General features: G+C 41.4%; 1 protein-coding gene across 3 annotated transcripts in view; it reads right to left on the bottom strand.

The window, feature by feature from the left end:
* The window catches only part of runx1 (RUNX family transcription factor 1), a 58,631-nt gene extending 37,997 nt beyond the window's left edge, over nucleotides 1–20,634 (bottom strand). Inside the window, exons 1-3 of one of the 3 annotated variants that reach the window (XM_086007097.1) lie at nucleotides 19,227–20,634; nucleotides 18,417–18,573; nucleotides 17,163–17,267 (exon numbers count right to left, since the gene is read on the bottom strand). In XM_086007097.1, coding sequence (XP_085863223.1) covers nucleotides 17,163–17,267; nucleotides 18,417–18,573; nucleotides 19,227–19,487 — 523 coding nt within the window. In that variant the 5' untranslated portion in view covers nucleotides 19,488–20,634. The remainder of the gene's footprint in view (nucleotides 1–17,162; nucleotides 17,268–18,416; nucleotides 18,574–19,226) is intronic. The other 2 variants (XM_086007098.1, XM_086007099.1) reach the window with 2 other exon arrangements.
* Nucleotides 20,635–22,630: the final 1,996 nt, after the last annotated feature.

The following is a 22,630-nucleotide window of genomic DNA, read 5'->3' as shown; positions in this document are numbered from 1 at the left end:
AGCAATTTGGCTGCCTCACTCTTCTCTGAAGCAGTTACAAAGCCTAACGTCTGTGCGCAGGAGTGTTGTAGTGCTGGGACCAGCAGATGCTCTCAATGTAACAAGGCTAACCTTGTTGGTGAGTTACCCGATTGAAGGGTGGAGCCCAAAGATAGTGAATGATGACACAGCCAGGAGTGGGTGTGGGGAGTGAAAAAAACAGGAACAGTTCAATAAAAAAGAAACAGCAATGGTGGAGAAAGAAAATTAGCAGGGAAATAAAGATAGACAAATAACGAGAAAATGTAACGGCTGGGGGTGGGGGTGTGGGGGGGGGGGAATGGTCACGGAAAGAAAATTAAAGAGAAAGTGAAGAATAAAGAGATCGAAATAAGGAGCTAAATAATATATGAAAAGAATAAATAGTGAAATGAAAATAAAAGAAAAATATTTGTGCGTGTATGAGGGAGACAGAGAGAGACAGAGATATAGAAGCAAGTCTCACAGTGGTCTGGTGTTAGACCAACTTCCTATTTCTGTTACTCATTTTCACGGGCTTTCTCTGTGGGAAAAGCACATTTCCAGGGAAAGCAAAGTTCAAATTTCACCATCAAAGAGCAAACATGAGCTCAAAATGGGCGAAATCTAGCAGGGCCTGTGCAATCGGGCAAACCAGGCTCAGATCAGCTCTACTGAAGCAAAATGCTGCGGATGCAGATTGGCTCTATATTCTAGCCTAGCTTTGAGCTTGAATCTGTTTCAAATTAGTTTACAAACAGTTTAAATTGTGCAAAGTTACTCTCTCCTCACATTACAGTGAGGGGAAAAGAACAGCACACGCGAGTAATTCATAAAACTCCATGAGGCAACAGAGTATCAGGGTATTCACTGACAACTGCATGGTACATGGATAAGAACGCAGTTCATTTTCAGAATGAACATCCTGTATATAAAACAACGCTTTACAGGCCTTCTGCTTTTGCAAATAGTTTTTATTAGCTGATCATTATGAATGCCATAGAGTTAGTGTTTTTTTCACAGAAATACCCAGAATATTTCCTCCCCAATGTGCAACAGTCTTTACTTTGGCCCATATCCATCACTGGATTTGAGCAGTGATGCATGGAAGTCTCAACACTATGCAAACAAGTCACTTACCAGTTATATGTGATATATATGTAGTGACTTATAAAAGGATCTGCACACATGGCAACAGGAAATGGCTGCATTGGTATTTGGCAATCTGGAACTAGATTGGGACTAGGTTCAGCTTTTCCTAAAATACTAATAAGTTTAAGGTTCAGTTTTCTTAGCTAAACTATCCAAGGCTTGCCTTGCATTAATTTGTGCTTTGAGCTCTTTTGGGTATCAACTGAAGAAATAAACGTTTGTGCTTGTTGAAAGGAATGAATTGATATAATGACACTTTTGGTTCAAGAGGGCAAATTACCCACTTTTGCGCACTTGGCACAGAGCAGTACATGTGAGGAGCCTGTGTCCGAATATTGGGTATGGAAGATAGCATGCCTATTACACAGCCCACTGAATCTTCCATCCATTTCAATTAATGAACAGAAAATTGCATAACAGAGATACGATCCTCTGTGCCTAATATTCTGATATGCACGCTCAGCATGCGCTACTCAATGCTGGGAGCACAGGAACAGAAAATTACCCCTTAAATAGTAGTTTACTTATCCACGGGTTGCTTGGTATGTAACCTCTAAAATGGTCTTCAGTGAGGCCGGTGTGATTACTAAGGCGATGGTATCACGATAGGTCATTCACATTGATGCAGCAATGATTATAAACGGTAATTCGCTTTACTGAGCCTACACCTATGCATCAAGTCCGAAATTTGTCTGTTCACTATTTCAACAAAGGCCTTTAACGTACTTAAAATAACACAAAAATGTGTTACAGATGTTGCTCATTGCAAATTCAACTCTACTTCTAAAAATTTTTGTTGACGTCAAACTAACATGCAAGAGGTCACCAGAGGGCAGTTACAACGGTTTTATCTATTTTCAGATTCCTCACAAGGTGAGGTATTTGCAAAGTGCCCATGATAAATAAAAAATATCGTTCCTGAAGCTTGCACTGAGCTTGGTTGGCCAAAGATAGGAGGAGTCAGAATAGGAAATGGGAAGAGAAGGTAAAGTGTGAGTCACATCACAGAATCACAGAAACCCCACAGTGCAGATAGAGGCCATTTCGGCCCATCGAGCCTGCACCGACACATATCCCACCCGATCCCCGTAACCCCTACACCAACACATATCCCACCCTATCCCCGTAACCCCACGTATTTAATCCCCCTAACACTAAGGGTCAATTTATCATAGCCAATCAACCTAACCCGCACATCTTTGGACTGTGGGAGGAAACCGGAGCACCCGGAGGAAACCCACGCAAACACGGGGAGAATGTGCAAACTCCACACAGACAGTCACCCGAGGCCGGATTCGAACCCGGGTCTCTGGCGCTGTGAGGCAACAGTGCTAACCACCAAACATGGAGGTTTGGGCCACACTTGTGGGCAGAACAGAGGGGATTTGGCAAAGTGGATATGGAATGGGTGCACTGGTGTCCGAGGGGAGTGAAGCTAAGTTGATACGTTGGGTGTGGAACTGATGTCAGAGCCCAGCTCCGGCAGGGGGTTCTCTGCCTGGGGCGTTGTCCTGTTTATTTTTGCTTTTCACGACTGGTGGATCTACCAGGTGATTTCACCATATCCTGTTTTCATTTCAGACTTGGTGCCTTTCCTGTGTTTTTCATCATCTTAGTTATTTGCATAATCTTGTTTTTCTAATGCCTGTCATTGCATCACTGAGATGATCGTTTATATCACTTAACAGGTTCCTGCTTCTACATTAAGCAATTTGCAGCTCAGTTAACCCAATAACTTTCTCTCAATAATAAACAGCAAATGAAAGAATGACCAGTTAATCTGTTTTTGCTGGTGTTGGCTCAGGTAGGAACGTTGGCCAAGATACCAAGAGAACTTCTCAATCTTCTTCGACTAATGCCGTGGCATCTTTTTGAGTCTACTGAGTAGGCAGGCGAGTCCCTGGTTTAATCTCTCATCTGAAACAGGGCACCTCAGACAATGCAGCAATCCCTCAGTACAACCTAGATTATGTGCTCAAGTATCAGGACAACTGCATTAGGGAGAGGACAAGAATCATCCATGGTTTCTGCTCCTGACTGCTATCCAGTGGCCCTCTACTAGAACGTGCGTGTTTGTACATGTTGGGTGAAGATAGGATTGAGTTTTGCTATGATACATCCTGCAGTCAAATAGGCTGCTGATACTCAAAAGAGGGACGACCACATAGGTGAGATACCAAAGGGTTGTTCGCCCCAGCAGAACTGCACCATATAATAATTCTGCAGCTTCAGGAGAAAAGCTGAAAAAATGGGACAATCCCTGAAAATTCCTAAAGCAATTAGCTTAAAGAAATCCAAAGAGCTTGAGACCATTTCTATACTTGCAACTGAAAGATTAATAATAGCCTGAAGTCTGAAACGTCTCAGCCCCCAGCGCACAGATTCAATGCTCGAACATTATCCGAGTTATTTTTAGATAGTATTGAGATCTGAAATACGATTACTAAATCAACAATAACTTGTATTTATGTAGCACCTTTAACGTAGCACAATGTCCCAAGGCGTTTCACAGGAGCATTATCAAACAAAATTTGACAATGTGCCACATAAGGACAGGTGAAAGAGGTAGGTTTTAAGGAGCGTCTCAAAGGAGAAGAGAGACGCAGAGAGGCGGAGAGACTTAAGGAGGGAATTCCAGAGCCTAGGGCCTGGGTAGCTGAATGTACAGCCGGCAATGACGGTGCGATTAAAATCGAGGATGTACAAGAGGACAGAATTGGAGGAACACAGAGAACTTGGTGGGTTGTAGGGGGCTGGAGGAGGTTACAGAGATAGGGAGGGGTGAGGCCATGGAGGGATTTGAAAACAAGGGCGAGAATTTTGAAATCGAGGCGCTGCTGGACTGGGAGCAAATGCAGGTCAGCGAGCACGGGGGAGATGAATGAATGGGACTTGGTGCGAGTTGGGATACGGGCAGCAGGGTTTTGCTGAACGTTCTGCATGGCTGCAAAGCGATGTTGGCTTTGTGTCAACACCAATGAGCAGCATAACTCGCTGTAGCCAAACTTGTGTCAGTTCAGAATTTAACATCAGTTCTAAGACCACCTCGAGGAAGCAGTCTCACACAACATAGGCTTCACACCAGCTGTAGCGTAGCTGCAACTGGTGCAAAGCCAGCTTTTCAAGGATAAAACTAGACTTTCAAAAGTTCCCAGGCAGTCCACCTTTACACTGCCGATGCTAGAACAGAACCAACTGTCCTGTTGGCACTTTCCTAACGTTAGAATTTTCAACAGTGCTGTTAGCCGGTTAGCAGCAGTCTGTGTGCACGTTGATAGATGCAGACAAAGAGCACTGCTTTCCCCTGACTGGAGAGCAGTGCAGAGCTGGTGGTATAGCTCAGTACTGCCCAATCTTATTCTGGAGTTATACCACAGGTTTAAGAATTTTTTTTAAATTATTCGTTCCTGGGATGTGGGCGTCACTGGCATGGCCAGCATTTATTGCCCATCCCTAATTGCCACCACCTTCTCAAGGGCAATTAGGGATGGGCAATAAATGCTGGCCATGCCAGTGACGCCCACATCCCAGGAACGAATATTTAAAAAAAATCCTAAACCTGTGGTATAACTCCAGAATAAGCCTGAAGCAGATGCTCAGGCAACTCCAAAGCAAGGATAGTGTGACTTATAGTCTCAGATGTATGTAAAATGTAGTTAATGCCAACAGATCTTTGGAGCACAACAACCAGTTTAAAAACAAACATAGTTATGTCATGCAAGCTGTGCACATAATGAAGACCTTTTTGTCCAAAATCTCAATTCAAGGCATTTGTGCAGATATGACCAAAGTAAAGAGGGTGGCTTTTGAGAGAAAAAGTTAGCCATTATTGCAGTAGTGATCTTTTTCAAGATAGAGAAGGAAATATGTTTAAATTACTAAAGGATAATGATGCTCATCAATTTAGTAAGAATGTATCATATTGCTTGGATGGGCTCCAGTTGGCTTTGCAACTAGATCCAGATGAATCTTTGTTGCTGTATAAATCTCAACATTAACCTTGTGAGAACTGAACAAGTTTTTTTTTTAAAGTTTGTGAGAACCAAACATTACTCGTCATCTGTTTGTTTACCCTTTCTGCTTTCATAAACACCCACACACCACACACAGCCACATCTGCCCACACATACAGCCACGCCACATACATACACACACATACACACACACACAGCCACATCTGCCCACACATACAGCCACGCCACACACACATACACATACACACACACATATACATACACACACAGCCACATCTGCCCACACATACAGCCACGCCACACACACATACACATACATACACACATATACATACACACACACAGCCGCATCTGCCCACACATACAGCCACGCCACACACACATACACACACACATATACATACACACACACAGCCACATCTGCCCACACATACAGCCACGCCACACACACATACACACATATACATACACACACACAGCCACATCTGCCCACACATACAGCCACGCCACACACACATATACATACACACACACAGCCACATCTGCCCACACATACAGCCACGCCACACACACATACACATACATACACACATATACATACACACACACAGCCACATCTGCCCACACATACAGCCACGCCACACACACATACACACACACATATACATACACACACACAGCCACATCTGCCCACACATACAGCCACGCCACACACACATACACACACACACATATACATACACACACACAGCCACATCTGCCCACACATACAGCCACGCCACACACACATATACATACACACACACAGCCACATCTGCCCACACATACAGCCACGCCACACACACACACACACACATATACATACACACACACAGCCACATCAGCCCACACATACAGCCACGCCACATACACATACACACACATATATACATACACACACACAGCCACATCTGCCCACACATACAGCCACGCCACACACACATAAACATACACACACACATATACATACACACACACGGCCACATCTGCCCACACATACAGCCAAGCCACACACACACACACACATATATACATATACACACACAGCCACAACTGCGCACACACCCCACACACACACATATATATACACACACATACATAAAAACAGACAATCTGAATATATATTATAATATGAACAGAATTACTCTCCCATTCACACAAGGGTGGTGAAGCCAGGGAACAATGACACTACAAATGAGGCAGACTAACTAATAATGAGCTGTAAACCCTGAGTAACATGCACAACCCCTAAATATAACATTTTTTTTCATAAAGACTGTTTTATGTGTTAATGCCAAACAGTCAAGCAGTAATACAGTACTTTGCCCTCGGTATCAATTGTTACAAGCCGCTATTAGTGTTTTCTCAGACCATGAACTACATTAACACACACCAAAAATACTATACAAGCCTCTTGACCCTAGAAATTATTGTGATATTAACACATTTAAGATATTTGCAATATGGCAATCAGTAATTTCCACTCTATACTTACAAACCTATAATTTACTGTTGCTGATAGTGGCAGACAAACAGCCAAGCAGTAATATAAGCAGTAATGTCTGTAAAACATTTCTCAGTTCACTATTTTAATGCAAGCATTTCCCCATCTATTTCCAATAGCTGAATGCCTCCACCAGAATGGCAAAAGAATGTTTTATTAGCCAATATCAGCAACAGTAAATTCTAGGCTATACAGTATTTCCATTGGCCAAGATTTTGCGGTCAGCGGCGAAGGGACAGCGCTCGCCGGTGACCTCGAAAAAAGCTGCCCACAAAGATTTAGCGGGCTCTAGAGGGTCGATTTCCCCTATTCCGACGCGAGTTTCAATCTGGCACCATCTATAGGGGATCTGCGGCATCCAGGAACAGTGAAATCATCAAGCAAGCTGAGCAGATAACCAGATTGAAGAATTCTCACAGAAAGCAAAGCAGGAAGTAAAAAGCAAGGATTATAATACACAATGTAATCATTGTACAGAAAGCAAAATAAAGATTGGGACACATACATGGGATTAAGGGAGGAGCTGAAATATAATTTAAAAACTGCCAAAAATAAAATAAAAATTATTTATGATTTTAAAAATCATGCGATTTTTAAATGTTATTCTGCAGGAATAAGACTCCACACTTGTAAAATTAGCTTTTCAGGGCCAGTGAAGTTGTTCAACAGTAATTATGACTTAGTACGCCATTAAAAACTCAAGTTACTCCTGATCGAACAAGGCTTAACATATTCGGCCCTCGACCGTGTCCGTGTCCGTTCTATCTCCTGCACTTCTGCCCTCACCCCTGCTCCTCCCTCCCGGAACCACGATAGGGTTCCCCTTGTCCTCACCTTTCACCCCACCAGCCTCCACATTCAACGGATTATCCTCCGCCATTTCCGCTACCTCCAAAGTGATCCCACCACCAAACGCATCTTCCCCTCCCCTCCCCTTTCAGCATTCCGTAGGGACCACTCCCTCCGAGACACCCTAGTCCACTCCTCTATCACCCCCAGCACCCCTTCCCTTTCGCCTGGCACCTTCCCGTGCAAGCGTAGGAGATGTAACACCTGCCCCTATACCTCCCCCCTTCCCACTGTCCAGGGCCCCAAACACCCCTTCCAGGTGAAACAGCGATTTACTTGTACTTCTTGCAATCTAGTATACTGTATTCGCTGCTCACGATGCGGTCTCCTCTACATTGGGGAGACCAAATGCAGATTGGGTGACCGCTTTGCGGAACACCTCCGTTCAGTCTGTAAGGGTGACCCCGAGCTTCCGGTCGCCTGTCATTTTAATTCACCGCCCCATTCCCACTTGGACCTCACCGTCCTTGGCCTCTTGCACTGTTCCACGGAAGCTCAACGTAAACTCGAGGAACAGCACCTCATCTTCCGATTAGGCACTTTACAGCCTTCCGGACTCAATATCGAGTTCAACAATTTCAGATCATAACCTCGACCCCTATTACATTTTTACTTATATTTTTTATCCACCCCTTTGTTTTGGTTTTTCCCTTCCCCCCCTTTCCTTTTTTTTCTCTCTCCCACATGGCAGCTGTCTCCCATTCTGCCAGAACATTTCACACCTAATCTGAGCCGTCTTTTGTCTCCACTAGTCCTATCACCATCTCGTCTCGTTTTGAATACCTCTTAATGTCTCTTCACTTCTTTTGTTCTCTCCCAGCCCTGCCTTTCGATCTATTTCATTTCCTTTCCAGTTTTGAAAAAGGGTTAGACCCGAAACGTCGACTCTAATTTCTCTCCACGGATTTTGCCTGGCCTGCTGAGTTTTTCCAGCATTTTCTGTTGTTATTTTTAACATATTCATTGTTTTTTACAGCAAGAATAGTGCGTAAAAAGTTGAAGTTCACGTCAAATCGTGGATTCTGTATCTGCGAAGACTGCAACAGCGCACCCTGTGGAGGAGCAGGGTATCACGGACAGCAACTTCCATCTTTCCGCGTTTAACTGCACATGTGCGGATGACAGAAGTTGCTGTCAGTTTTACCCAATAATGATGGCAAATGATGACAGTTTTGCCGTCGTTACAACTGCAAATTGTGGGCCAAGGTGTTTAATGTTTGCCATTCCCTTGTCTACTATTTTAACAGAGACCTTTTTTTAAATTTCAAATTGTTTTATAGCAGACAGAGGAATGCCTTATGAATGTGTTAAGTATCTGTATGCCAATATCACAAACAGTCATTTCTAGGCTTATGTTATCTATCTGTGCATAAGTAAACCAGGTCAGTCATTAATACTGTGTGGAAATTCTTCTAGGAGTTTCAACTCAATAAAGGTAGAGGCAAAACCTCCTGGTAGATTATTTGTTTCAATGCAATCACAATCAATCAAACCTTATTTAAAAGAGAAAGCTATTCTCTGTCACTTACGATAACCAATAGTATTGTTCATGCAGAGCATACTGAAACAAGCTGCCTAATATTATCTCATTCATTGATGCTTTTTTGGCAGTGATGTGCCTGACAGTTTGTACAGAAATGAATAATACCCCTGACACTATAAATATGTTCGTACATTTAACTAATGTTGACTGGCTCCTTCAAGTGATATACACATAGTGTAGTGCTCTCCAAGCAAAATGCAATGGACCACACTCTAATATGTCAATTTCATGGTGGTTACAATCACAGAATGGGTCTTAAATCCAAATCCAATTTGTTTCAAAGTTATTTGTCATTTCTAAAAGAATTGCAAAAAAATCAGATACGGGAAAAAATGTTTGGGGTTTATGAAAGCTTAGCAGTAAAGTTCAAAAGGAGCGGCTTTATAATCAGTGCTATAAAGACGTGAACCATACAATACAAGAGAGGGGTAAGTACGGAGTGTAGCTAACACTGACTGTTTTAAGAGTTAGTAAAATTACTCACTTTGGTCAGGGTGTCCTTTAATGATCGCATATTGTAGTTTGCAATTATGCTTTTATGCAAAATTACAAGCTTAGCTTAGAAGTACAAGAAGGGCTATAAACGAATCAATGTTTATCACTTAGTCTGGAGGGCATTAAAGCATCCTGCTCTGCGGTGCGCTATAATGAATTATGTGGTGAACAAGTAATCCTTCCAGATGGTTCAGCTAACATACCGTATAAGGAAAGTAAGAACTGTTTCACTCTGAAAATGAGGCAATAGGTGAGGAAGTGGGGAGGGACAATGGAGGGAGTGGATTAGTAAGGTGTCCTTTCTCCTTCTGGAAGCTTGTTTTGAATTCAGCCTCTTTGATAGTTGCTAAAGATTCTAGATAAAAAATACCCCTGCCCCCTCTGACATCCTCGTCTGAGTGGACTGTAGACTGTTGCTGCGCTATCCAGGTGTGAGCATGAGAATACAACCAATTTTAAAGCAGTGCTTTCACAGTGCTGAAAAACAATTTTTCAAGATACTGCCCAGCAATTCTGCAGAACATAACTTGCCAAAAAATCTGTGACGTAATATTTTTCTGCCTAATAGCCCCTTATTAAGTAAAAACTGTTTTTAACAAATGAACGCTCCTGTTAAATAACTCTAATTTTCTAGTTATTATGATTAATTGTGTAAGTGTCACCAACGTATGGTACTGCAAGGCCAGCATTTATTGCCCATCCCTTGTTGCCCTCAAAATGATAGTTACGGGCCTTCTTCTTGAACCACTGCAGTCCTTGTGGTGAAGGCGCTCCCACAGTGCTGTTGGGGAGGAGTTCCAGGATGAAGGAACGGTGATATATTTCCAAGTCAGGATGGTGTGTGACTTAAGAGGGGAACATGGAGGTGGTGGTGTTCCCATGCGCCTGCTGCCCTTGTCCTTCTAGGTGGTAGAGGTCGAGGGTTTGGTAGATGCTGCTGAAGAAGCCTTGGCAAGTTGCCGCTGTGATAGTACACGCTGCAGCCACGGCATGTGGGTGGTGATAGGGGTGGATGTTTAGGCTAGTGGATGAAGTGCAGATCAAGGGGATTGCTTTTCCCACTTTAGTGTTGAGTGTTGTTGCAGCTGCACACATCCAGGCACGTGGAGAGCATTTCATTACACTCCTAACTTGTGCTTTGTAGCTGGTAGCGAGGCTTTGACGAGTCAGGAGGTGAACCACTCACCACAGAAAATCCAGCCTCTGACCTGCTGTAGTAGCCACAGCATTTATGTGTCTGGTCCAGTTGAGTTCTGGTCAATGGTGACCCCCCAGGGTGTTGATGGTGGGGGACTTGGCAATGGTAATACCATTGAATGTCAAGGGGAGTTGGGCCAAGGATGCTGCCCTCAGGAACTTCTGCAGCAATGTCCTGGGGACTGAGATGATTGGCCTTGAACAACCACAACCATTTTCTTTTGTGACTGGTATGACTCCAGCCACTGACTTCAGGTTTACTGGGGCTCTTACAGTTTCTATGAAAGGTTTGAATTTTGCTGTGTTCAAAGGTACAAAAATCTTTGTAAGTAATAGTAATATGTAATATATGTTATTAATTTTCAGAGAGTAAAATTACCTCCATTGTTAAAGTGGAATCATCACTACAGCCTGAATCCAGTTCTACAGTGTAAGGTTATTTTTACTTTTTCTTGGACCCATTTTTCATATTAATTTCTTAATGTAAAATTATTATTTTTCTATTATCCCTTTGGCCCCAGATTACCTTGGGACATGCACTGTTTCACAGCTGAGAGCACAGGCCTGTGCTATGTCCCAGACCACCACAAATTGCTCTTAATATTGACCCTCCAAAGTGCATTTGATTGGTGAGGCTTATTTGTCCTCCAAGTTTCTCACTGCCCCTGGTGAGGAAGGGTCCACTACCCTCTGCTCTGCCCCTGCTGTGGAATTAGGAATATTGCATGAGTGTCTGCATGTGGGGGGCCTTGGTCATGAGCTTATATGTCTTTAACACTTCATATTGCTGCATACTTGAGCAGTAACATGCTACATATTGGATTGCACATGATTTAATTATCAAACTTATTTAATACATACATTAAAATCTTTCTATGCAACCATTAAAGTATGAAAGCATGCACTTTTTTTTTTACAGGTACGAGTCCTTGGGCTTTAATGCAAGATAAAATGCTATCACATGTTACGGGGTAGAAATTCGCTGGGCGGTAGCGCAAAAATGGACGGTATCCTGTCAGCCGCCTGTTATACACTCCGTCAGATATTCGATTCTATTGAAGTAAATGGGACTGAATATCGGGTGGAGCATATAACAGGCGGTCGACGTGTTACCGTCCGTTTCTGCACTACCGCCCGGCGAACTTCTACCCCTGTTGCTCCAAGACATTAGGAACTGATGTGACACAATAGATGGTGCTAATATTACTTTGAAAGAATTGTCCTGCTACAGGCAAATTTACATGCTCAGTGTATTCGTCCGTCTACTTTTTAAAGAAATTATCGAAAGTGGATTCCGCCCCCACCCCCCACCCCATGTGCAACTAAATCACAAAAGCCCTTTCTAAGAACAGGATGATGACTTGTTACACATGGAGAAAGGAAATCTTCCCCTTAAAGATAGTTCTCCGTTTCATCTTGGAATCAACATTTTAATGTAAATGTTTGAGCTGCACATCTTTATTATAGTTTGCTCAGCAAGCATAACATTTGTGAGCCAAAAGTAGGTTTTTTGAAATGTAAAGAGATAAGTAAAATTTCAATCGCCAAAAATGTCATTCATAGGAAGAAAAGGGACAAGAGTCAAATGTTCCTTATATCTTGCTTATTTAACACTTCATAGAAGTCAAAGTTCATGCAATTAAAATACCTAACTACTGCACTGCCTGTTGTCAGTGACCAAGCAAAGACACTGAACCACAGTCGTTTAAGCACAGGAGGCCCTTTGGCCCACTGTGTCCATGCTGCCTCTTTGCTACTGAAATCCTAAACTAATCCCACTGCCTTGCTCTCTCCTCACAGCCGTGTATCTTCCTCTGCTTGAAATGTTTATGAACTATTCATTCATAAAGCTAGAAGAAATTGAAACTTGAAATAGCATGTTTGTGAAAGTCCTGAAAGTGCATCAAGTTTATCCAGCGAGTTGCTGAAGGTCCTAGGTTCAATCTCCAGTCCATGCCAAGTTACCTGATCTCAGTCAGGGAGCTGACTGGGCCTTACAAGTGATCTCAGTGTTCTTTGGACTATGGGGGAAAAATCTGCTAGGTCACTGTTGGATGTGTGCTTGTGTGTATGTGCATGCATGTGTGTGTTTGTGCGTGCGTGCGTGTGTAGGGTGAGGACAGGATTAAGCTCAGCTATAGACAAATACCTTGCCAAATACTCACTATGAAAACTCACATGTGAAAAATTACCACTTGGGTGAGCTACCTGAGGCTAAATGGCACCCATGGAACCACACCCCAGTGAGCAGTTAATATCGTCAGGGGAGGAAGGGAGAATAAAGAATAAAGAAACAAATAGCAGTTGCAAGTACCTCAGTACAGTATCTCTAGAGCTGTGTAATTATTTTAAAAAATTGCAAATAGAAATTTGACTGAACAACATTAAATAATTCACAGAGCTTGAGTTAATGAGTCCCATAAATCAACCAATGGCAATGGGAGTTAAACAGTTTGACAGATTTTGTCTTGTGTAAAAGTGTCAAACACTGACCTAATCCATAAATCAGTTCAAATTTGTACATATGCTTGTGTAGCAGAAATATAACATCAGTGGACTGCTTACATCTCACACTGCTGAAAATCTAATAAAATAGCAGGAATCAAGAGCTAAATATTATCATTTCTGGTAGTTGTAAGTATTAATATTAATGTTGAATGTGGCAAAAGTTGTGATTTAAACACCGAAATGAAAAAAATTGTTGAAATGCCTTTAAACTGAATGGTTATTCTGGTGCATCTCACATATTCCAGCCCGAAAAGTTTAATATTAACACTCCATATTCACGGGACCAGAGTTAATATGCATTTTCTGTTCGAAATCGGCTTCTGTGATCAACAGGAGCAATTTCAGGTGGGCAATTACAAAATAAGTAAAATACTATTGTTATTCTTTAAAAAAAAATTCCATTATGTTTTAGAATATTTGAATGTCAATTTTGATGAATTTCCTCATACTGAGTTTTAGTAATAATTTCTGCTAAAATATCTCGATGTTTCACATTGAGTTACACTCGATACTGTGACTGCCTGATTCCCAGTATTATTCTTTATCACAGCATTAAGAAATCGCCCTGTAAGATCCTGCAAGCCATAGCAAAAAGCTCCAAGTAATTACAACTTGTCCTGCTGTTAGAGCAAGTCATTTGGTGTGATATGACATTCTGCAAATTTCTACACTTACCTGTCTACTGCAGGTTGCTGCCCAAGTAATGCAATTTTACATAAAAAGACCCAGAGGCAGTGAAAATGCCAGTTTTTGAGCAGATTTGAATGGTAACAAGTTACTTGCTCTAACTACTGTTTTTGTTACTTCTGTTTTCATTGTAATGAAAGTATTTTGAAGATAAAACAATCACCCAGTGAGCAAAATTGTTGAAAATGCATAAGGATTCTGTATCTTCCTACAGGATGTAATATATATATATACTCTATCTTTAAAATATCCAGTAAAGGGTAACATTTTCAAATTGAAAGGCGCAAATCGTGGATTATAATATTGACGATCAAATCATAATTTCCTCATGTAATAAGAGCCAGTTTAGCTAATCAGGTACACAAGCTGAAGCTGCCTTGTTGCTGAATCGGCCACAGCCCCATGCAGTTTATTGAGATTACTTTGACTCAGCGCTGTGGTTTGGCTGGGAGGTGAGCTGAATCTTTATCTGAAATCTGTTGGTTTCTCTGATGTTCACCAAACACGAGATCAAAGGTAATTTTGTGGTTTGGATGAATGGGTGAAAAGATAATCTTCTGCTATTCACAAATAAGGAGACTAATTCCACTCCCCCCTCCACTGCCTCGGAATTTATTGTAATTCCCTGTAGATACAAAAACTTTACAGTCAGATAATGTTGGAGTGCTTTTTATTCTTAAAGAGATTATTTTCAGATTAAAGACTAGTTTATATTTTGTGAAACAGAATCTACAAGTCCAATTCAGATGAATAATCTAAGCACAGAAAATAAATTATTGATTGTTTACTCAACAAATACCACTAACAAGTGTAACTGGAAAGGCAACTAAATTATTTTAATAATCAAACACTACAATAACAAATTATGATAATTAGTTTCAAATTTTAATTTTGATACTCCCAGAGACAGGTATTTGTATATTCTTTTGATTGTGAAAACAACACCGCCACCCATTTTATCTCCATCCTACACAACTAAATGCAAAACATTTCAATATGCAGGATTAAATACTTCTAACTAAATATAATAGGCTGGTAAAGAGACAAATAGAAGAGGAACTAAGTTATGAAGTTGAGGGGAAAGGGACGATCTACTGGGAATGAATAGTATGTCTTTTTTTTAAACCAAAAATAGCCTGAGTATTCCAGCTCACATCAGTTTTGTAATGATTAGTTTTGTTAGGTACAATAAGCATGGCCAAAGATTGGCTTTAAAAGTCAGAACAAAACAGATGACTGTTTAAAAAAAAAATTGCAATGGTCAAAACTACTAAATATAAAATTATATTTGTGCCAGATATGCATTTTAAAAGCAGAATGTATAAAGACACATAGCAAAATCAATAATAACACTTGCATTTTAAATAGACTTATCACATTAAATCATCACAAAACAATGAAAGTACAGTGATGGCTGTTGCTGTGTAGTCCCTCATAACTATACCTTCCTTATGATTTTACTACTTTATTACTAAGGCACTCAAAATTGTCACTTGTGACGAATTTTGAATGTAACACCTTTGTGAAATACTTGTAACTAAGTCTACATTAAAAGTTACAGTGTTATATCTTTCATTGAAAATAACTAAAAACCCACAAATAATTCCAATCAGTATTTAATGATTAAAATAGAAAAGATGCGTTTAATTTGGTGTTCAACACCTAATCTCATTCATGCATTTACTGAATCTGCACAATCACCTCAGTGCCATTCAGTTTTTATATCCACGTTGTAGTGTAATAACTACTCCATGGAAACTGTGGAAGAATCCGATAGATCTTAGCTCTTTATCAGATAACTGTGGGAAAAGAAAATAACTAGTCTTTTTGATATACTGCTTTTGTATATTACTATTGACTCACAACAGCTGAATATATCATGTTTTGTTATTAACTAGAACCAGTATTTTGTGAGGATAATTAGATATGTGTGCAAATAAGTCCGACTACATTAATTTATATTGATCTTAATACTTTTATTTACCTTTTCAAGCAATAATGGTTGGTATTTTTGTAAAATATTGATAAATGTAATTGCTATAATTAATGTGTAATAATACTACATCCTCGCAATGTTTATTTGACACAATATTATTAATTCTTTGTGACTAACCTATACAGTACATTTCCCAAATAACTGCAACTACTCCAGAATTGAGCCAAGTGGGCTAGAGGTGTTTTGATTGTACCAGACATTAGGCTGTTTGTTGTTAACAGGTCTAATTACCTTAATATTATATTACTGGATCCTGTCTTACTAATGCACTTGAAATAGTCAAGTAACAAATCCTGAATGTAACCCCATTTATAAAGTAGCACAGAATCTTCCAGTAACCAAATTTACATTAAGAGTTCTGGTCTGATATCTTTCCTTAAAATAGCTAAGTACCCACAAATAATTCCCCATCAATATTTGATTACTTAAATAGAAAGAATGTGTTTGTCTTTTATTTATATATATATATATATGTGTCTATGTGTGTATTTGCTTTAAATGCCAAATGAAGTATGAAATTGATTTAATAAATGTTCGGGTTTCAAATTATTTTTTAAAGTATTGCTACACGTATGGTTTAAATACTAATGCCATTAATGTTTCTTTTCAGTAAATAATAAATAAAAATATTTTAACATCTATGTATTAAACTGACAGTCCCATAGAATCATGCAGAACGCGCCAATCGTCAGTATGTTGCAAATCTCTCGGCAGCAAAAGGGTTTTATTGTTTTGATGGGGAAATTACTTATTCAGTATAAATGGGATTATTGTTTGCTGAAAGTAACACTAATTCACTTGAACGTTTTCTGTATAATGTATGGATTTTATTTTTTGCTTCCACGACTATATGCGTTCCAGCAATGCATTGCAAAACTACCAGTGTGAATCAAGAAGCTATTTGGCTTAACAAAACATTCCGTTTATCTGTCTGCAAAAAAACCCAAAATCACCTGTTTCTAGAGTTTACCAGCTGTACCGAAGCAGCGGTTGCTTTCCAGTGTATTTATATTGCCGGAACAATTGCAGCAAGCGTGGGGCTGCTACATTTGAACGATTAGCGGTTCCAGGACAAAAAAAACACAAATAGAAAATAAGGAGTTCAGCTAATGAGATTATACAGCTCATAATATTAAAGATGATGGGGTGGAAAGGTGCTGCAGGACAGAGTGACTACTTCCCGCCCGTTCGCATTAAAGAAATGACAACTGGAGTACTCACTTCGGGGCTCCCTGGGACCGTCCACCGTGATCTTGATGGCTCTGTGGTAAGTGGCTACTTGAGGCGGGTTTGTAAACACTGTGATGGTCAGCGTAAAACTTTTCCCTGCAACCAGGGCACAACAACAAATGAGCATGTCCCAGAGACGAATGGGAGATAAGAAATAATGAAAACATTTTTTTTGTTACAATTGATTCACAAATGTGGCAGAAAGGAAACACATTAATCCACACGGGTCACTATTGACTATTAAACAGCTACAACTGGTATCTGAATTACTTCGGAGTTAAGACCGATTGTTACGGCATGTTATCATCACGTTTTCGATTAGTTTCTTTATATTTGTACATTTTTCTATTAGTACAAGCAGAGCCCAATCGGTGTATATTTTCTGTGGGTTTAGAAGACTGAATTCTAATTTACAATAACGGCACAGGCTGCCTAGAATTCATAGAATTTATACTCAAGAGATGCCAATGTGTTTTTAAAAGATAACTTGAATCTTACAGTAAACAGTGTTTGCACTCCTTTTTTTAAAGCACATTTTAACATATGGTGTGTAAAATGTTTTGATGCCATTTAAATGTAATAGTAAACTGTAGTACTGAATATCTGGCTACTTTGAGTGGTTTAAATTGATTTGCAATTGGTAGAAATGAATTTGTTAATAGTGGGGCTTGATCTTACAGGCCTAGTGTGACCTATAAAGATGATATAAATATTTGGAGTAACCGCCTTCAGTTTGTATGTTGTTTCCAAGGCAGGTCGGAGCCACTTGTGAGTCCTCCAAGCGGGTAAGAGGAGAGGGAGCCAAAAGGCAAACGGATCTGCTGAAAGGATGTAACCTCGCAGACTAAACCGCCACTTTGTTTTTTTTCCCAAACATCGCTGTATTGATCTGAGCGATCCCCCGTCACCCCCCACAAAAAATCAAAAACAACCTTTGTGCAAAATAACACCATCAGTCACCAGGACCCTCAGCAGAGAGTCAACAACCCAGATATTAAACAGGCAGCTCCATTTGACTCTATATAGAATCAACAAAATCTGATGTAATCTATACTTGGAAGAATATTTGTGAATGTACTTATCAGCCTAGATCGCTTTGCTAACTTGATACTTTCAGTGCGGGTATTTACTTTGAAGGAGGGTTTTTAAAAAACCCAGCATGATCAGGGCGTGGGGGCGGTGAGACAATCTGCAAAAAAAGAAAAAGTTCTGAAAGATTAGTTTCTGTGCTGTGCTGTGCAGTACCTCGTCCGCTCCGTCCCACGAATCGCAGGTCGTTGAAGCGAGCGACTTGGTTCTTCATGACGGCGGTGGCGTTGCGCAGCTCGGCCGAGTAGTTCTCGTCGTTGCCGGCCAAGACCGTGACCAGGGTCCCGTCAGGAACATCCCCCAGGGCCACCACCTGCACCCGGCAGAGGAACACAGGTCAGACAGAGCAGCACACAGACAAGAGCAGAGCAGAGCGAGGAGGGGACGCGGGAGAAATAGGGAAGCCCCTCTGAACCTCCAAGCAACTTCAATCCCAATCCCTCAGCAAGTCGATTCTTCCAAATATCTCCCATTCCCTTTACAGAAATCAATGTCCCCCCACTTTATTAACTGTTTCCCACACCGGCACTGTGCTGTCTATTAAATCAACTGACCTATATGATGATAATAAGACTGCTTTGTATATCATTTTCTGTGTGAAACTATTGGTTCTCCTGACTGTGGGGCAGGTCGAGGAGGGGACAGTCCGGCTTGCGAGGTCAAATATTAATTCTAGTCTGAATGTGCATTAGTCAGAAACAGTTTATCCCTCAACTACAGGTCAGCCTCACCAGCGACCTCTGCATGACTGTGGAAACTGGACCAACACATGCCACATCACTTTTAATCACTTGACTCCTTTTTAGTCTCTCCACTAATATAATTAATAAAACAAATATGTAGCTATGCAAAATGCTCCCACTTTAAGTGGGACTACCGAAGGCTCCCAGTGCAAGCAGTGAAAGGCAGGTTTTAGGACAGGAGAGAGTTCCATGAAGAGAAGCCGCCGACACACGCGGGATTTACCTTAAAGGCGATGGGGAGGGTTTTGTTGCACCTCCAGTGAGTGGGGAGGACGGAGCAGAGGAAGTTGGGACTGTCCGTCCGGACCAGCTCTCCGGGATGATCGGCTAAAACGTCGACCATGCTGCGGTCGGCGGGTCGGAGTTTGCTGAGGGCGCTCTCCGGCGGCGCCAGCGGGAGAGAATCGCTCATCTTCCCCGTGGACAGCGTGGTGGAAGGCGGCGTGAACCGGCGGCTGGTGTTCGTGTCTACAGGGATACGCATCACAACACAACTTAACAATCTCAAGAGAAAGAGAAAAAAAGAGCAACAACAACAACAGGCGGGCTGCAACAAACTTCAGGTCTTGTCGGATCGTTTCTTTTCCCCCTCTCTCCCTCAATCCACCTGCAATCGAGCGCAGACCACCTTGGATCGGGATAAATTCACTTTTAACTCGAGACTTTCAGCGGCTTCCCTCCCCACACACACACAAAAATACAAGTGCCAGCCGTGGGGCTTTTGCTGGGTGCGGGTCAGTCACGGGTTAAAATAACGAGCTGTCCACCTGTAGAGTTTCTGCTGTTGGACCCCCTTTTCACTTTTCAGTCTCATAGCACGCTTCTGACAGCCGGCTGCTTTGCATGATCCTACAGTTTGCACAGGAGATAGTTATCTGAAACTGTCCCCGCGATCGTGCGGAAGAACGATTTGAAAAAAAAAAGAACCAAGAGGCGACTTTAGAAAAAAAGAAGTTGCAAGGTAGTTTTATCCAGCGATCAGATAGAGATGACTTTGGAAAACAGAATTCAAAAATCCAAGAGACTTTCCTCCTCTCTTACGGTTTCAGTCACAGTTTGCAGCTTTCGCTTTCGAGATCTTTATTTTGGGTGCACTGCAGCGTGGTTTTCGCAGCTCGGTTAGACTTGCGGCTCTTCTGTGGTCGGAGACGTGCAAACACCACATATATATAATCTCCTGACCGAAATTCAAAGCGCACAGAGAGAGACTTGAGCTCAACGTGAACTTCACACAAGAGACACCCGCCCTGAAGATGACTCTGTGCCAAATAACTTCCAAAAAAAAAATCTTGCAAGTTTTAAAAAAAAACCTGGAGCAACTTTTTTTCGTGCAAAGTAAAAAAGCTGCAGAAAACCTCTCAGGCTGAAGAAGAAATTAAAATGTTTTTTTTGACTCATAAATAATTTGTTTCTCTTCTCTGCAACGGCATTCCTCCTCTTAACGCCCTGTCTTTTTTTTAAAAAGTATATATATATATATAGTTGAACAGACAAGCACACTCCCAGACATAAGCAGGAGCACTTCAGCCCCTTTATGAATGAGCCTCTCTCACTCACTCTCCTCTATGATTTAAGGTGAATGTCTCGGAATTTCGCCACACAAAAAGCCCCGGCGATTCTTTCTGTCCGCAGGAACCCAGCTCATTTGCATATCGCATGTTCCGAACCAATCCGCGGCGCGTTCTAGAATCCGGGCCCGGGCAGGAAGGGAGTGAAAAGCGGGGGGGGGGCGGAGCTTTGGTCCGTTGCCAGCCAATCAAAGAGGCCGGACAATAAAAAAGTCAGCGCGCGCGCCTTTTTGTGCTTTTGGAACGAGCCGGGCGCGAGCCTGAGCCGCAGCGGCAGAGCGCGTGCACGAGCGAGCCATGCTTCCGTCAATGGGATTCCACCGCGCTCGCTCCCGCCGCCGCCACCACCACCTACACCTCGCGCCCCGCACTGCAAAAGCGTTGCAAGCGCCTTTAACTTCTTACGCTATTATGATTTTTTTTAAATCACTTAAAAATAGCAAATCTATTTAATATCCCTTTTTCCTCGTCCATTATTGATTGACAAAAAAACCCTAGAAAAACTGAATCCAGGAGTGAGAATGTCCCTTCAGTTCATGTTTCCCCCCCCCCCCACCTCTAAAATATGAAATATGTTTCAATTACCCTTGGTCAATAAACAGGGACATATTTAGTTTATTCAGCCCCTATTGGTGACCTCTTTTTTTCTGACGGTGCTGTTTATATACAGACGGCTAAATATTTACACATTAATTCGATTAGGAGTTTATATCAGTGATTTTAGCTCTTTTTATTTCTAAATATTATGCTATTTGGAATTTCAGGTTTTTAATTTTAACTCCACAACTGTCAGTCTTACACACACAGACAGACAGACATGCAATTCAGAGCGCGGGCGCGCCTTCTGGACTACAGTCTCTAGGCATTAGTTTACATAAATTTGTGCCTAGCATAAATATCATTTTTTTTAAGCTGTAGAAACCGTCATTTATAAAATCTACGCCGAATGAATGCAACTTTATATATATTGTAAAATATTTTCCCAGACGTGCATGGCATCAGCACACATGCCCTAAAATAGATCAGATGTGACTTAAAGATCAAAAGTGATTAATTCTCGCACATTAGTTTAAAGTTTCAACTATTTTAGGGGTCCCAGTCTGCAAAACACAGAGCTCTAAAGCATTTTCCCACCGATTCCCCACTGAGGTTGCAGCCACTTCCTGGTCGCTGTTTATTTTTGATTGTGATATTAATGGTCTGGGCGCTGATTGATAATCAAACAGGTATGATTTCAATCCCACACAGGCAGTGGTTTGTGACCCTTTGGAAACCGCAGGAATCCAACTACTGTCTGCACCACGAACAGCGACAGTGTAGCAAGAGTGGGAGGTTAAGACAGCGTGAGACGCGAATGACAACCGATTCATGGGGCACTGGGCTGAAATCGCACTCCTTTTCTGACGTGGAGGAGAATTTAATAAATAAACCAGATGAGAAAAAAAATACACATGTCCAGTTTTCTTCAGGTCAGGCGCACAGTCATGGAAAGGCTGCTGTGCAGGAGCAGCAGTGCCGACTGATGAGCTCCAGGGGGCAGCAATGGACCTTCAAGAGGAGCTATTTAGACTGCAATGAGGCCTGGCAACTCCATAATAACTGGAGTTCTGGTTTTGGCTGTTGAATTATTGTTTTTTGCAGGGCAAGCAATACCTTTTTAAAAAAAAACAGAATGTGCTTTAACCCCATCCACGTCGTGGGCGACTTTATCTCCTGACAGATTGTACATTAACTGTATATTTTGTATTCCACGTGTCATACATATCATGTGAGCGAGCCACCTCCTGCGCGATGTCTGCATGTCTTGGCAGTACAATTTAGTTTCTGTAACTAAACAGGAAGAGTCTCAATAAAGATATGAGTATTAAGAAAAATGCAGCGACAGCCTTTTAAAAAAAAGATCTTTCCAGTCGATTTCACAGAATATAACTCTTTGAAGGCTACATTGCTGAACGTCCAAAAATAACAAGACAATTAGAATTATTGATTTTATTTAACTTCGGAGATTCACATGAATTAAATTATGTTCATAAGATTGAATTATTATTTGGCAAAATGC

This window comes from Somniosus microcephalus, chromosome 14, assembly GCF_052327205.1.
Source record: "Somniosus microcephalus isolate GS21.2 chromosome 14, FLI_Smic_1.0, whole genome shotgun sequence".
NCBI lineage: Eukaryota > Metazoa > Chordata > Chondrichthyes > Squaliformes > Somniosidae > Somniosus > Somniosus microcephalus.
This window is presented reverse-complemented; position numbering and strand designations above follow the sequence as displayed.